This window comes from Sapajus apella, unplaced genomic scaffold (genome assembly GCF_009761245.1).
Source record: "Sapajus apella isolate SASKATOON/1434 unplaced genomic scaffold, GSC_monkey_1.0 scaffold22, whole genome shotgun sequence".
NCBI classification, from domain to species: Eukaryota; Metazoa; Chordata; class Mammalia; order Primates; family Cebidae; genus Sapajus; species Sapajus apella.
In genome coordinates, this window is record NW_022436962.1 from 8449590 (window position 1) to 8462211 (window position 12622).

General features: G+C 48.4%; 1 protein-coding gene across 33 annotated transcripts in view; it reads left to right on the forward strand.

The window, feature by feature from the left end:
• The window catches only part of NFASC (neurofascin), a 203540-nt gene that overhangs the window by 41276 nt on the left and 149642 nt on the right, over positions 1 to 12622 (forward strand). For 3 of the 33 annotated variants that reach the window (XM_032288904.1, XM_032288909.1, XM_032288910.1), the window contains exon 1: positions 7009 to 7718. The exons of the other annotated variants lie outside the window; for them this stretch is intronic. In XM_032288904.1, coding sequence (XP_032144795.1) covers positions 7687 to 7718 — 32 coding nt within the window. In that variant the 5' untranslated portion in view covers positions 7009 to 7686. Of the gene's footprint in view, positions 1 to 7008; positions 7719 to 12622 lie in introns of those variants that run through there. 33 annotated transcript variants of the gene reach the window in all.

The following is a 12622-nucleotide window of genomic DNA, read 5'->3' on the forward strand; positions in this document are numbered from 1 at the left end:
AGAGCCAAGAATAGATCCCCAGCTTCATGCCATCACCACAGTAACTCACTCCAGAGTTTGAAGAATATCGCCCTCTGGGGAAATAGCGCTTCTGAAAACTGTTTCATGTCTTTGTCTCATTTATCCTAGCAATCATTTATTTGAGGTCAGATATTGATGGATTTGACAGCAAAGTAGGGAAGAATGCTGCAGTGATTTTTTAAAAAAATTTTACTGTGATGAAACACAGTTGTCTGTGTAATATAAAACTCGCTGTTTCAACCATTTTTAAATGTACAACTCAGTAACATTTAGTATATTCACAATGTTGTGTAACCATCACTACTTTTCTGTTTCCAGAAGGTTTTGATCACCCCAGACAGAAACTCGGTAACCAGCTGGGTGTGGTGGCTCATGCCTGTAATCCTAGCACTTTGGAAGGCCAAGGGGGGTGGATCACCTGAGGTCAGGAGTTTGAGACCAGCCTGGCCCACATGGTGAAACCCTGTCTCTACTAAAAAGTACAAAAAATTAGCCAGGTATGGTGGCAGGTCCTGTAATCCCAGCTACTTGGGAGGCCGAGCCAGGAGAATCACACAAATCCAGAGGGTGGAGGTTGTGGTGAGCCAAGATGGCGCCACTTCACACCAGCCTGAGCGAAAGAGTGAGACTCTGTCTCAAAAAAAAAGAGAGAAACTCTGTAACCATTAAGCATTAACTCCCTGTTCTGTACTCTTCCCAGCCCTTGGTAACCTTGAATCTACTCTCTGTCTCTATGAATTTACCCATTATATTATGTATATTTCACGTAAGTGGAGTCATACAATATTTGTTCTTTTGTGTTTGGTTTATAACATTTTCAGGGTTCCTCTGCATCATAGCACATAGCAGAACTTCATTCCTTTTTATTGCCTAATACTATTCCATGGTATGAATATACACCATTTTGTTTATCCACGCATCTTTTGAGGACTCTTGCATTGTTTCCATCTTTTGGCTATTGTGAACAATGCTGCAATGAATATTGTATATAAGTATCTGTTTTAATTCCTGTTTTCAGTTATTTTGTGTATATGCCGAGGAGCAGAATTGCAGGGTCGTACAGTAACTCTACATTTGACATTTTGAGAAACTACCAGGCCGTTTTCCAAAGTGGCTGCACTATTTTACATTACTATTCAGCAGTGTACAAGGGTTTCAATTTCTCCACATGCTCACCAACACTTGTTAGTTTTCATTTCATTGATTATAACCATCCTCTACATATCCTGTAGTAGGTGTGAAGTGGTATCTCATTGTTTTGATTTGCATTTCCCTGTAATGATTAGTGATGATGAACATCTTTTCATGTGCTTCTTGGCCATTTGTGTGTCTTCTTTGGAGAAATGTCTGTTCAAGTTCTTTGCTGTTTTTAAATTGGCTTTTTGGTCTTTTGTTGTGGTTATTGTTGTTGGGTTTTAGGAATTCCTTATATAGTCTGGATATTAAACGCTTATTAAGTGGAATAAGCTGTATTTTCACAGCACAAACCCTCAGCCTACCCTAGAGAACTTTGGGATTTGCATCTGTTTTCTGCTATTCTGTAGGCTGTCTTTTCACTTTATTGATAACGTCCTTTGATACACAAAAGATTTAAATTTTGATGAAGTCCAGCTTATCTCATCCTCATTGCTGCTAGTGCATTGGTGTTACATCTAAAAGTCCATTAACAAACCCAAGGTTATGAAGTTTTACTTCTAGTTTTCTTCTAAGAGTTTTATGGGTTTAGCATTTATATTTGGGTCATTGACCCATTTTGACTTGGTTTTCATACGTATAGTAGTGCCTCCTTATCCACAAGGTGTACATTTCAAGATCCCCGGTAGATGCCTGAAACCATGGGCAGTACTGAACCCCATATAGACTATGCTTTTTTCTTATGCATACATAGCTATGATAAAGTTTAATTTATAAGTAAGGCACAGTAAGAGATTGACAGCAACAACTAATAATAAAATAGAAAAGTTCTAATAATGTACTGTAATAAAGTCATGTAAATGTAGTGTCTCTCTCTCTCTCTCTCTCTCTCCCTCCCTGTCTCTCTCTCTCTCAGAATATCTTAATGTACTCTATTCACCTATTTTCAGACCACAATTGACCTTGGGTGACTGAGACCTCAGAAATCAAAACTTTAAATAAGACAGGGGGGATTACTGTAGTGTGATGTTTGTGGTTTGGGGTACAACTTCATTCTTTTGATGTGGAAATCCAGTTGTCCCAGCATCATTTGTTGAAGAAACTGTTCTCTTCCCATTGAGTGGATTTGGCACTCTTGTCAAAAATCAGTTGGCCAGGAAATATGGGTTTATTTCTGGACTCTCAATTCTATCCCATTGGTACAAAGTTTTTCCTTATGCCACTACCACACTGATTTGATTACCATAGCTTTGTAGTATGTTTTGAAGTCAGGAAATGTGAGTCTATGGTTTTATTCTTCTTTTTCAAGATTGTTTTGCCTAGTTGAGGCCTCTTGCAATTACATATGAATTTGAGTGTAATCATTCTTGAACGTAGTGTTGGTTTCTGTTGAGTGAATATGTAGAGGTAGAACTGCTGGGACACAGGATAGAAGTATGTTTTGCCTTAGTACACACCGTCAGTTTTCCAAAGTGATGGTGCCAATTTACCCTCCTGCCAGCAGTCTATGGGAGTTCCATTTGTACCACACCCTTATCAATATTTGATATGCCAATCTTTTTGTAAAATTTTGACCTTTCTGGTATACTCCCCTAAAATTATGAGTCAAACACTGCTGCCTCCTTCAAGAGGCAGCCAAAGTGCAGGCATCCACAACTTTGCTCCGGTGGACTTTCTCCTAGCACTGGGTCTTGGAGAGTGCTTCTTGCTCCCTTCCCCATCAGCGGCAGTCAGGGTCTAGCTCAGCTCTGGAGGCTGGAGGTCTGGCTGGTGGAAGAGGCAGAAGAAGCTGTATCCTCACACTGCCAAACCCCAGCCCACCTGAGAGGACCTTGGGATTTAGAGTATGTGCATGGTGGGGACAGAGGATGATCAAGGGCTACTAAAGGAAAAATGGTAACTGGACACCGTCTTGGCTGCAGGAGTTGGGTATGATTCCATTGTGGATGGGGCCTTTGGAGCTGTGCCGAGCCCTTGAGAGGTCAGTTCTTAGGTAACCATGCTTCCAAGAATTAAAAACCTGGCAGACCTGTCTCATTTGACCTTGAAAAGGCTCTTTCAGATACCAATCCTGAGTTCAGAAAGGGTAAAAGGCTTTTTTCAGCCCTACAGCACCTGGGGCTGAAAACTCTCAGGCCTGTGCCTTATACTTGCTCAGTTCTAAAGGCCCTGAGGCAGTGAGCACTCTTTCCACTTTCTAGCTTGCTGCATAGCTGAACTCAAGTTCAGTAAACATTCACTGCAAGCCTGTGTGTGCAAGACATCAGACTAGGCATCTTGGAAGCTGCAAAGGACATAATATGAACTCCCTCACTATAAGTTTGTCATCCTCTGGTAGAGGAGGAAATATTTGCACACATCATTACAATGAATCTTTGCTTAGTGAGGGAGATACGTAATGTCCTTTGGAAGCCAGGGCAGGAGAGTTCATGTCCCACCCTGAGAGGTCTGGTCAACACATCCGTGGTGGGTGCATGGACATGAAGGGTTGGATCAGCTTCCTGGAGGAGAAGACATTGGCACTGGGTCTTAGAGGATGAATTTGATTTGTTAGCCAGAGATGGAGTAAGGGAACTCTAGGCAAAGAAACAAAAAAGCAGGCTGTAGTTGTTACTATCCTGAGCACTTGGAGGAAAACAGGTGCAGTCAGATTACTGAATGCTGACAAGGGGGACCCCTAGATGTCAGCCTGGAGGAGCTAGATTTTAATTTGCAGAAACAGGGAGTCCCTGTAGGATTTGCACATGGAAGATTTATTTAGTGTTGCTCCTAATTGGAAAGCATTCTGGTAACAAGAGGGAGACCATGGGACTGCTCCACCCACGCAGAAACAGAAATACAATACGCATATCAAGATAGGCATATGTGCCCACAAACACAAATACAGGAACTAGGACAAACAAACACACTGAAACCTAGAGACCCACATATCAAAACATGTAGCCATGCTATCAGAACTCACCAGATAAACACACACACACACACACACACACACACACACACAAAATCTGTAAACCCAAGAAGACACATTCAACACCATATACATGTGAGATACCTATACACACATGAAGGCAGACAGGTGCCCACACATACTGAGTCACACTAAGACACACACATACAAGTCGGATAGATCCTCTGTGCCTGATATACACAAACGCCCGCCAAACTTGGTAGGTACACATGCACATTTAGACTTAACGCTTACACCGAGATGCTTACACACGCACAGCCAGAACATCCTCAAACTCACCGAAGCCTCAGAGACACACATGATGTCCACACACTCACAGCCACACGCTCATGCATAGGCACAGCCATGGACAGACCCACACAGCAGCCACTCCAAGCAGTGACAGAGACAAGCCCTGGTGGGTACCGACAGCCTATGGCTGCCCGGTGGCACCTCACACCCTCCTCCCAGGCTCCCTTCTGAATGACTTTCTTCTTGGCTGCTGCTTCCAGCCCTGGGTCATCCTGGGATCCCATCCCTGGATGGGATGGTTGCGTCCTACCTCCCACTCAGTGCTGAGATTTCTAAGCTCCTCTGACAGGGTCATCCAGTGTCAGTTTTAATAGTTGAGACAAAATACTTTGTGGTGGCAAGTTTCCTGTTGTAATAGCGTTAACTTTCCATGCTGGGAAGTGAGGATTATGCACCCGGGGATGAGACTGGACCCTTCACTGCAGCAGTTACAGCCTGTGAACAAATCCAGCTGGAGGGCCTCTGGCCTGCTCATTCTACTCTCTCCCTGAGTCCCTGTGGGCTGCGCATGGCCACAGGATCAGCAGTTCGCCTAAGTCATTGCGTTGCTGATCTCTTCTGGTGTGGGAGAGCAGATGGGCTGGATGTGGCGCACCAGACCTCTTTGGAGGGAGCTGTGGCTGGCAGGGGAGTGAGCCTTGTGGGGGAGTGGGAGTCCAGTGCCCTGCCTAGGATGCCTAGGACGTGCTGGCACTCTCCCCCAGGCAGGCCAGCTGTTACTAGAGCCATTCTGCATTGGCGCGGTTTGTCCTCTGTGAATGTGACCCACATTCAGGCCAGCCCAGCAGCTGTCTTCCCCCACCACATTCCTCCTTGCTGGCTGCCAACCCCTCCTGGCTTCCTGTTCCCTATCAGCATCAAGCTCCCTGGGTTGAGAAAGGGGCTGCTGTCCACAGGTGGCTTTGGGAGATGGGCTGGTGTGGCCACCTCTGTGAGGAGAAAAGCCACAGGAACTGCAAAGCGATGTCTTCCAACACTGTGCTGAGCTCAGAGCAGGCAGAGAACAGGAGGCAGGAGCATGAGGGCAGCTACCCTCTGGGTCTGCCCACACCCCCGACCCCAGGCCATCCAGCGGGGGCTCACCTGGCTGCCATCCGATTTTCTCAGCATCTCATCCCCTTTTGTTCCTCTTCAATATGGGATCAATCTGATCTTTCCATTAACCCCTCTGTACCTTGCTGATATGGAAAAGGGCTACCTCTTCCTGGGCGGACTTTGCCCCTGACCTGGGCTGCCCACTCTGTTCTGGCTCTGAGTCTTAGGGCCAACACCTTCCACCCTGGTTGTACCTTTCCCCTCTATCCTTCCCATTCCCATACAAACTCCATTAGCCCTGCAATCATTGTTGGCAAGAGAAATGGCTCAACAGGAGCCTCTGTGGAGGGGCCAGCTGGGGGCTAGATGTGGGGCGGGAGGGGGCCAGAGCGGGGGTGCAGGTTGTTGACTTGCAGCTCAGGATGAGCCAATAGTGGGATGTGGTGGTTGAAGAGGCATTGCAACATGAGCCTGTCCCAAAGGCTGCCCTGTGCCCTGGGTGGGGAAGCTATGCCCTGCTCTGGGTGCCATGCCACAGCAAGCACTTTCTCTTGTTAACAAAAGTGATTTATGTTTCCTTTGCAGAACATTCAGAAAAGATAAATAAGCACAAAGGGGAAAAAAAGCAAATTATCCCTAATTTCACTACCCAAAGATAGTCATTCTTCTCCTATATTTGTAATCTGTTTTTTCACTCAATTTTCCATTTGATTAAAATATTTTCCTGTATTATTTTGTCACTTTGATAATTATATCATATTTCACTGCTTATGAGAGTTTTAAGAGTACAAACCAGTACTCTTTTTTTTTTTTAGCATTTACCATGCATATTTGGCATTTATAGAATCTTTGTAACTCAAGACGATACTGTGATCCCAGTTATACAAATAAGGAAACCGAGGCACAGTTGCCCGAGGCTTGCCCACACTAAGTAACTTGCCCAAGACAGCACACCCAATAAATGGCGGAGCCAAATTTTGAAGCAAGGTCGCCCGCTCTAGAACGCGTATGATCTCCACACTGTGCTGACGGTCAAACCACAGCACGCCATCTTTTGTTTATCGTTTCCACTAGTGATGGTTGTTTAGGTTGTTTCTGACTTTTTTTTAATCATTATAAACAATATTCTGCTGAATATTTGTGTGACTTAAATATTTCAATTATCTTTGATTATTCAAGATCCATTCCCAGAAATGGAATTGCTGGAACGAAGGGTATAAACATTTTTAAGATGTTTCCATGGTTTTCCAAACTCCCTTCTGGGAAGGCTGCTGTCAGGGGATGCTCTGTCAGGAGGGTAGAACTGCTGAGCATTAGGCTCTAGGAGAATCCCTGACCCACTGAAGTCTGCCCATCTCAGAGGAAGCAGGACAATGTGGTGAGTGGAAGAGGGGAGGTTGAAGGGACTGGAGGTTTTTAGCCTGCAGAAGACAGAGGCAAGGGCCACGCACATGGCTGTAGTCAAATGTGTAATGGGCTGTAAAGTGGAAGAGAGAGGTTTGTCCTGGGGCCTTCAAGCAGAAGTGGACTAGGGGACCAAAGTCGTGGACAGCCACTGGGGCCAGCGCACAGCCCTGGATGGAACAGGGTGGGTGTTACATAAAGGCTACATGACCAGTTGCCACCCCTGGCTTGGCTTCCTGGAGGACGTTTGTATGAGGAGGGCCAGGACGACTCCCGCCACACTGCGCTCTCCTACAAAACATGACGTCTCTGAATCTTAACGGGGGCTCTGCTCCCCACCCCACTCCCGCCTTGGGGAGCCTGGCCCGGCCTGGTACGTCTCTCTGTCTGTCCCCTCAAGAGCACAGCCTGGCTTGTGTCATGGGCCACACAACTCTTCCATTATGCATGAGGGGGACCCAGCGGTGAGCAAGTGAGCAAGCCGGCCGAGGGAGGGGCGAGTGCTTATTAATAAACAAGTGTATTGTGTGGTGTTCCATTCACGACACTCTCACAGGACGTGGTGGGCCTGAGATAATAAAGCTCTGTTTATGCCACGGAGAGCTGGGGAGGTGTCCGGTGCGGGGTGACAAGGAGCAGGGAAGCCAGGAATTTTGATTCCACCCAGGGTAGGGCTGCTGTGTTTTCTCTGAGGCCAGCATTCAGGGATAGAAGATCTTGCTGGGATTTTGCTGAAGCCTAAGTCTGCCAGCTGGGATGGCCTGGGGCCTAAGAAATGCCTAGCTTCCCTCCCTACCTGTCCCCATGGAGGGAGACTGAGAAGACGCTGGATGAACCGGACCATGGCTCCTTCAGGAGAGAGGTAGGATGGCCCACTCTGCCCTCCCTCTGGGCCTCGCATCCTCACCCCGTTCCTCCTGCTTTGGCCTTCAAAGACTGAAGCGGTGTGTGCGAGGACTGTTCATACTTTGTCAACAAAGCTAGACTGTGTTTGTGCACAAGGGCTGCAAGAATCTTCCTAGCCCAGGGTGTGGATTGGTTGCATGTTAAGATCTGAAATACGAAGTAGGCAGGCTTGAAGGGGAAAGAGGTGGTGATCCTGGTCTCCTATCCTAAATGAGCTGAAATTCTAGGAGGAAGAGAGGCCAAGGACAAGGCTCCACAGCCCCTACATGGTGGGCAGAGGAGCTTTGATCTGAGGAATGAGGCTGCCTGGAAAAGTGAGATGCCAGAGAGCGTTTTGGAAGAGGGAGAATCAGCGTTGTGAATCTGATTGCGGAGCCTGTGTTAGCTCTCTAGAGCGTCCCTCTCCAGCGTTAGTTTTCTCCTATTCCCTCCTTCGGCCATTTCCTCTGGGCTCCACCATCTCAAACCAGCTGTCTCCCTCCAGCCAGGCCTGTCTGGCTGAGTCTCGGTGTCTCTGGATCTCAGGATCTCAGGCCAGGAATGTGGAAGCTGCTGGTTGGGAAGAAGTGAGAATAGTCCCTTTTGCTCTCAGCTGGCTTCTAGGGATGGAGAGCAGTTTCTGGGTCAGGGGAACCTTGGTTTCCTGTCACTTTGTGCTAAACCAAAACAAGAGTGAAGGCAGAGCCCACTTGGGCTTATAGCACCTGGCCTGGCTGACAATGTTCACTTTGACCTTTGGAAGTGGCTTTGGTCCAGAGCTACCCTGAGTTAGGAAACTTTTTCATCTCAAGACAGCTCTGTCCAAAGAATGTGTACTGGTTTATTGTTGGTTGGGAGGGAAAAAGCTGGCTGGTGGAAGGGACAGTGTGTCCTGTCCTCCTTGTGGGTGCAGGGCTCCCTGAAGCAGGGGTTTGAATCCAGGGACTTTAAAGTTTTGTTTGGGTTGAAGATTCAGTGACCGTACTTAACCCAGGAAGCGTTGAGGCTGTATTGGGGCCAAAACAAACTGATGGTCCCAGGTTATTGGAGTATTGCATGCCTGGCTCAGACCAGTTCAACCTTCCCAGAGGCAGCCAGACCTCACCCTAGGGCAGAGTGTCAGAAATGTCGCAGAGTGCTTCCTCCACCCTATGCACAAAGCAAACAGTACCGTTCTCCCTGAGCATAACACATCCTGGGGCCTGAGTGCTGCAGGATGATGAGGAGACTCTACAGAGAATTGCAGCTCCTTCCTGGACTCTCCTTGGCTCCTGCAGGCACTGTGGACACTTGCTTCCCATCTCTCTCCCACGGTCTGAAAGAGCAATGACTATTTTTAGCAGCCTCTGTATGCTCCTGGGAGCACTGTTTCTGTGATTTATTGCTGGGCTGGATGCACAGGAGCTGGTGAGACAGATGGGGCTGGGGAGTGCAGGCTTGTGTGTGGTCATCTCAACTGCAGTCAGCCGGCTGGGCACCTGGCCTGGAGGAACGGCCCAGTGTCCTCCAGCAAGCTTTCTGGGGCTCCTACTGGTTATGTTGTAACATTGTCATTTGCTGTGGGCGGCTTCTGGAAGATGAGGGCGTTCGTCAAAGAGTTGGGCAGGCTGAGTCATCCTTGGACACACCCCTCTCTGAGGCTGATGTGATCAGGGTGCACCAGGAGGAATTGGCGAGATGGCCTCCGCCGTGATGGCAACACCATCAACAACCGTAATCACAATGGCTCCTGTTCACTGAGAGCCTTCTCCACGGTAGGCAGTGCTCTGAGCACTGGATGTCTGTCTTCATATAAACCTCCCAACAACCTGTGCTATCTTCATTTTACAATCAAGGATCCTGGCCAGGTGCGGTGGCTCACGCCTGTAATCCTAGCACTTTGGGAGGCTGAGGTGGGCGGACCACAAATTCAGGAGATTGAGATCATCCTGGGCAACATGGTGAAACTCCATCTCTACTAAAAATACAAAAATTAGCCAGATATGGTGACAGATGCCTGTAATCCCAGCTACTCAGGAGGCTGAGGCAAGAAAATTGCTTGAACCTGGGAGGTGAAGAATGCAGTGAGCCAAGATTGCACCACTGCACTCCAGCCTAGCAACAGAGTGAGACTCGGTCTAAAAATAAATTTTAAAATAAAATAAAATAAAGGATCCTGAAACCCAGAAAAGTTAAGCATGTTGCGCAGCGTCACACTGTTGGTGACTGAGCCAGGCCCAAGAACCTGCTCTCTCAGAACTCCTATGCTTGGAGCCTCTTGGAACCTGCTGCCATGTTGCCTCTCAGTACAAGGGAGCTGTCTTGCAGACTGGACTCTGGATTAAGGACCACTCAAGGGATTTTCTCTTTTGGGATTTTGGCAGCTCTGTTTTCTGGACCCTGGACTAGCAGCGGTCTGCCATCAAAGATGCTGGGCCATGTGTAAGAACAGGGACCAACCAGCGAGCAGCTCTGGGTACACCAAGTACCTGGCTGGGATTTGGAGTCCTGGGATAAGGCCAGGGAGCCCAGAGAATTCCCCAGGCTTAGAGAAGAAGCCCCAGAGAGAGAAACCACTCCCATGGTTTAGTGGACCTTTCATTTCTGCCTTTCAGCCAGATGTGCTTTTTCACCCAGAAAGAAGCCTTTGGCTTCTGCTAGGGCCTCTGTTTCTGGGCCTGCCACCACAGAGCACACAAGGAGCTGGACAGATCCTGGGAAATGCTTCATTCTTTACCTAGGACACAAGCATTTATGGGTCATATGTGCTGGGGACAGCTGCTGGGGGCCCTCCAAGCTGAGGCAATGAAGAAGCCAGAGAAAAGAGCCCTCAGTGGGATTGGTGAGCCATCTGGATGGAGATGGGGGATTCTTGTTTGGCAACCAGCTGGGCTGCAGTAGCTTTTTCTTTCCCTCTGTCGCCCTGATCTGTAGCATGGCAGCAGCCTCAGAATGGGGGTGGGGTGGGGGCTGTCTCTTCTCCCTCTGGGAGCTGCAGTGAGGAGCAGGACAGCTAACACCCTGCAAGTAGCTAACACCCTGCACAGTGGGCAGATAGGTGGGGGTGGAGCCAGACTGCTGGGGTCCAGTCCCACCTCAACCCCCAGCTGGGTGACCCCTGGTTTCATCATTTATTGAGTGTGATATTAATAGCACCTGCCTCTTGGATTTTGAGAAGATGAATGAACTAATCCATGAAATCATTAGCACAGGAATAGGAAGGAGGAGGCTGTCTCTGTCCAGTCCCGTGCAGCCTTCGTTCCCCTTCTTTCCTACCCAGCCCAAACCTTCCTCCGCTGGGGGACAGGCCCACATGTTGGAGGTGTCCTCACTGTCTCCTGCTGCTCAGCTTGGTTCAGGTTAAGTAACCCATGGTCTCCGCTGACTTCCTGCTGCCACTCCTTTTCGTCACTGGAGCCAGTGCAGGGCCACATGCTCAAGTTCCAGTTCTTCTGCCTCTTGGGCTGCCTTTGGCACCATTTTGGGTCTCTGGAGGTGAGCATCATCTTCTGGTGTATGCCAGTTTTCTGACTTCCTGGATCTTCCTCACAGCTCAGCAGTATTCGGCTGCTTGGGGGCCTGGAAATGTGGCTTTATTCCACCCCCTCTGCCCTGTGACAGGCTCTCCAGGGCCCTGCCCGCCCCGCGTTCCCATTCCTGCGCTTCCAACCCACCATCCTGGATGTACTTCCCTCCACCCTCGGGCTCTGGGTCCTGATGGCATCTGCCCCAGATCCTTCCTGCCTCTGTCGGTGCCCTTCTCCCCTTCCCACCTCTGCCTGGGGCCTGGTCTGAATGTCATCTTGGTTTCTACTTCTCAGGGATTCAAGCACACTTTGCGTGCCTAAAGCAAACTCCTCTTGACATTTAAAGGAGGGCCCCGTGATAGAGTCAGCTCCACATTTATAATCACCTTGGAAAAGGAAAGGTAACGTTCCACTTTGCTCTAGGCTGAATAAGGTCAAAATGAGAGGGGTGGGTGGTGGGGGCAGGTGGCATCCTACTTTCCGGTTATGCCCAGTCACTGCTCCGTTCTTTGACATGTCTTCATTTAGTCCCTCAATAAGCTGGTGAGGCAAATACCACAATGCCCACTTTATAGATGGGGAATCAGATTAAGTGACTTGCCTAAGGTTACACAGCAATTAGGTAGAAAAGTCAGGATTTGAGTGTGGGTCTGATTCATTTTTTTTTTTAATCATTCAGCCTCTAGAAGAAGGTAGGTTGGGTAAGGTGTCCATACTGATATAGACACATCTGAATTTTGATTACCCTTAAACTGGATTTCTGACTATGAACAAATCCAAATCTCCCGTTGACATTGCTTCTTCCTCATTCCCCATCCCTTGGCTATGGGCTCTTCTCTCATAAAGACGCCTGGGAGGCACTAAAGGAAGAGGGGGACCCCAGCCTTCCACCGTTCTGTCAACCTCCAGGTTAGACCAGAAGCCTGGGGGCACTTTTGAGACTGTCTTGTCTTTCAGAAGTCACATGTGCCTGAGAGGTGACTATATTTTGCTGGAGGAAGGGGAAAGAAGAACAGAGTGGGGAATCTGTAGGTGCCTGAGTCATACAGGATTAGAAAGCTAAGGTGCTTCTTTTCCCTAAAAGCAGGCTGTGAGGGAACATTCTACAAAACAGAGTGTCGGGAGGGCTGGAGACATGCAGTCCAACGAGCTTGCTCAGATCTCCAGGCCTGGGTTCTCTTCTGAGCGCTCCCCCCACCACGCCCCTCAGGTCCCCTGCTGTGGGTTCTTTGTAGGAGAAGATGCAAGTGACGTGGTAATGGCCCTAAGCACACACCAGAAGCCAGTGGTAGATACCAGCCACCCTGTTCCTCCCCACTCCCACAAATCTCCAACCCAGACAGGATGTTATTAACTAGTTTCTGAGCGGACATTT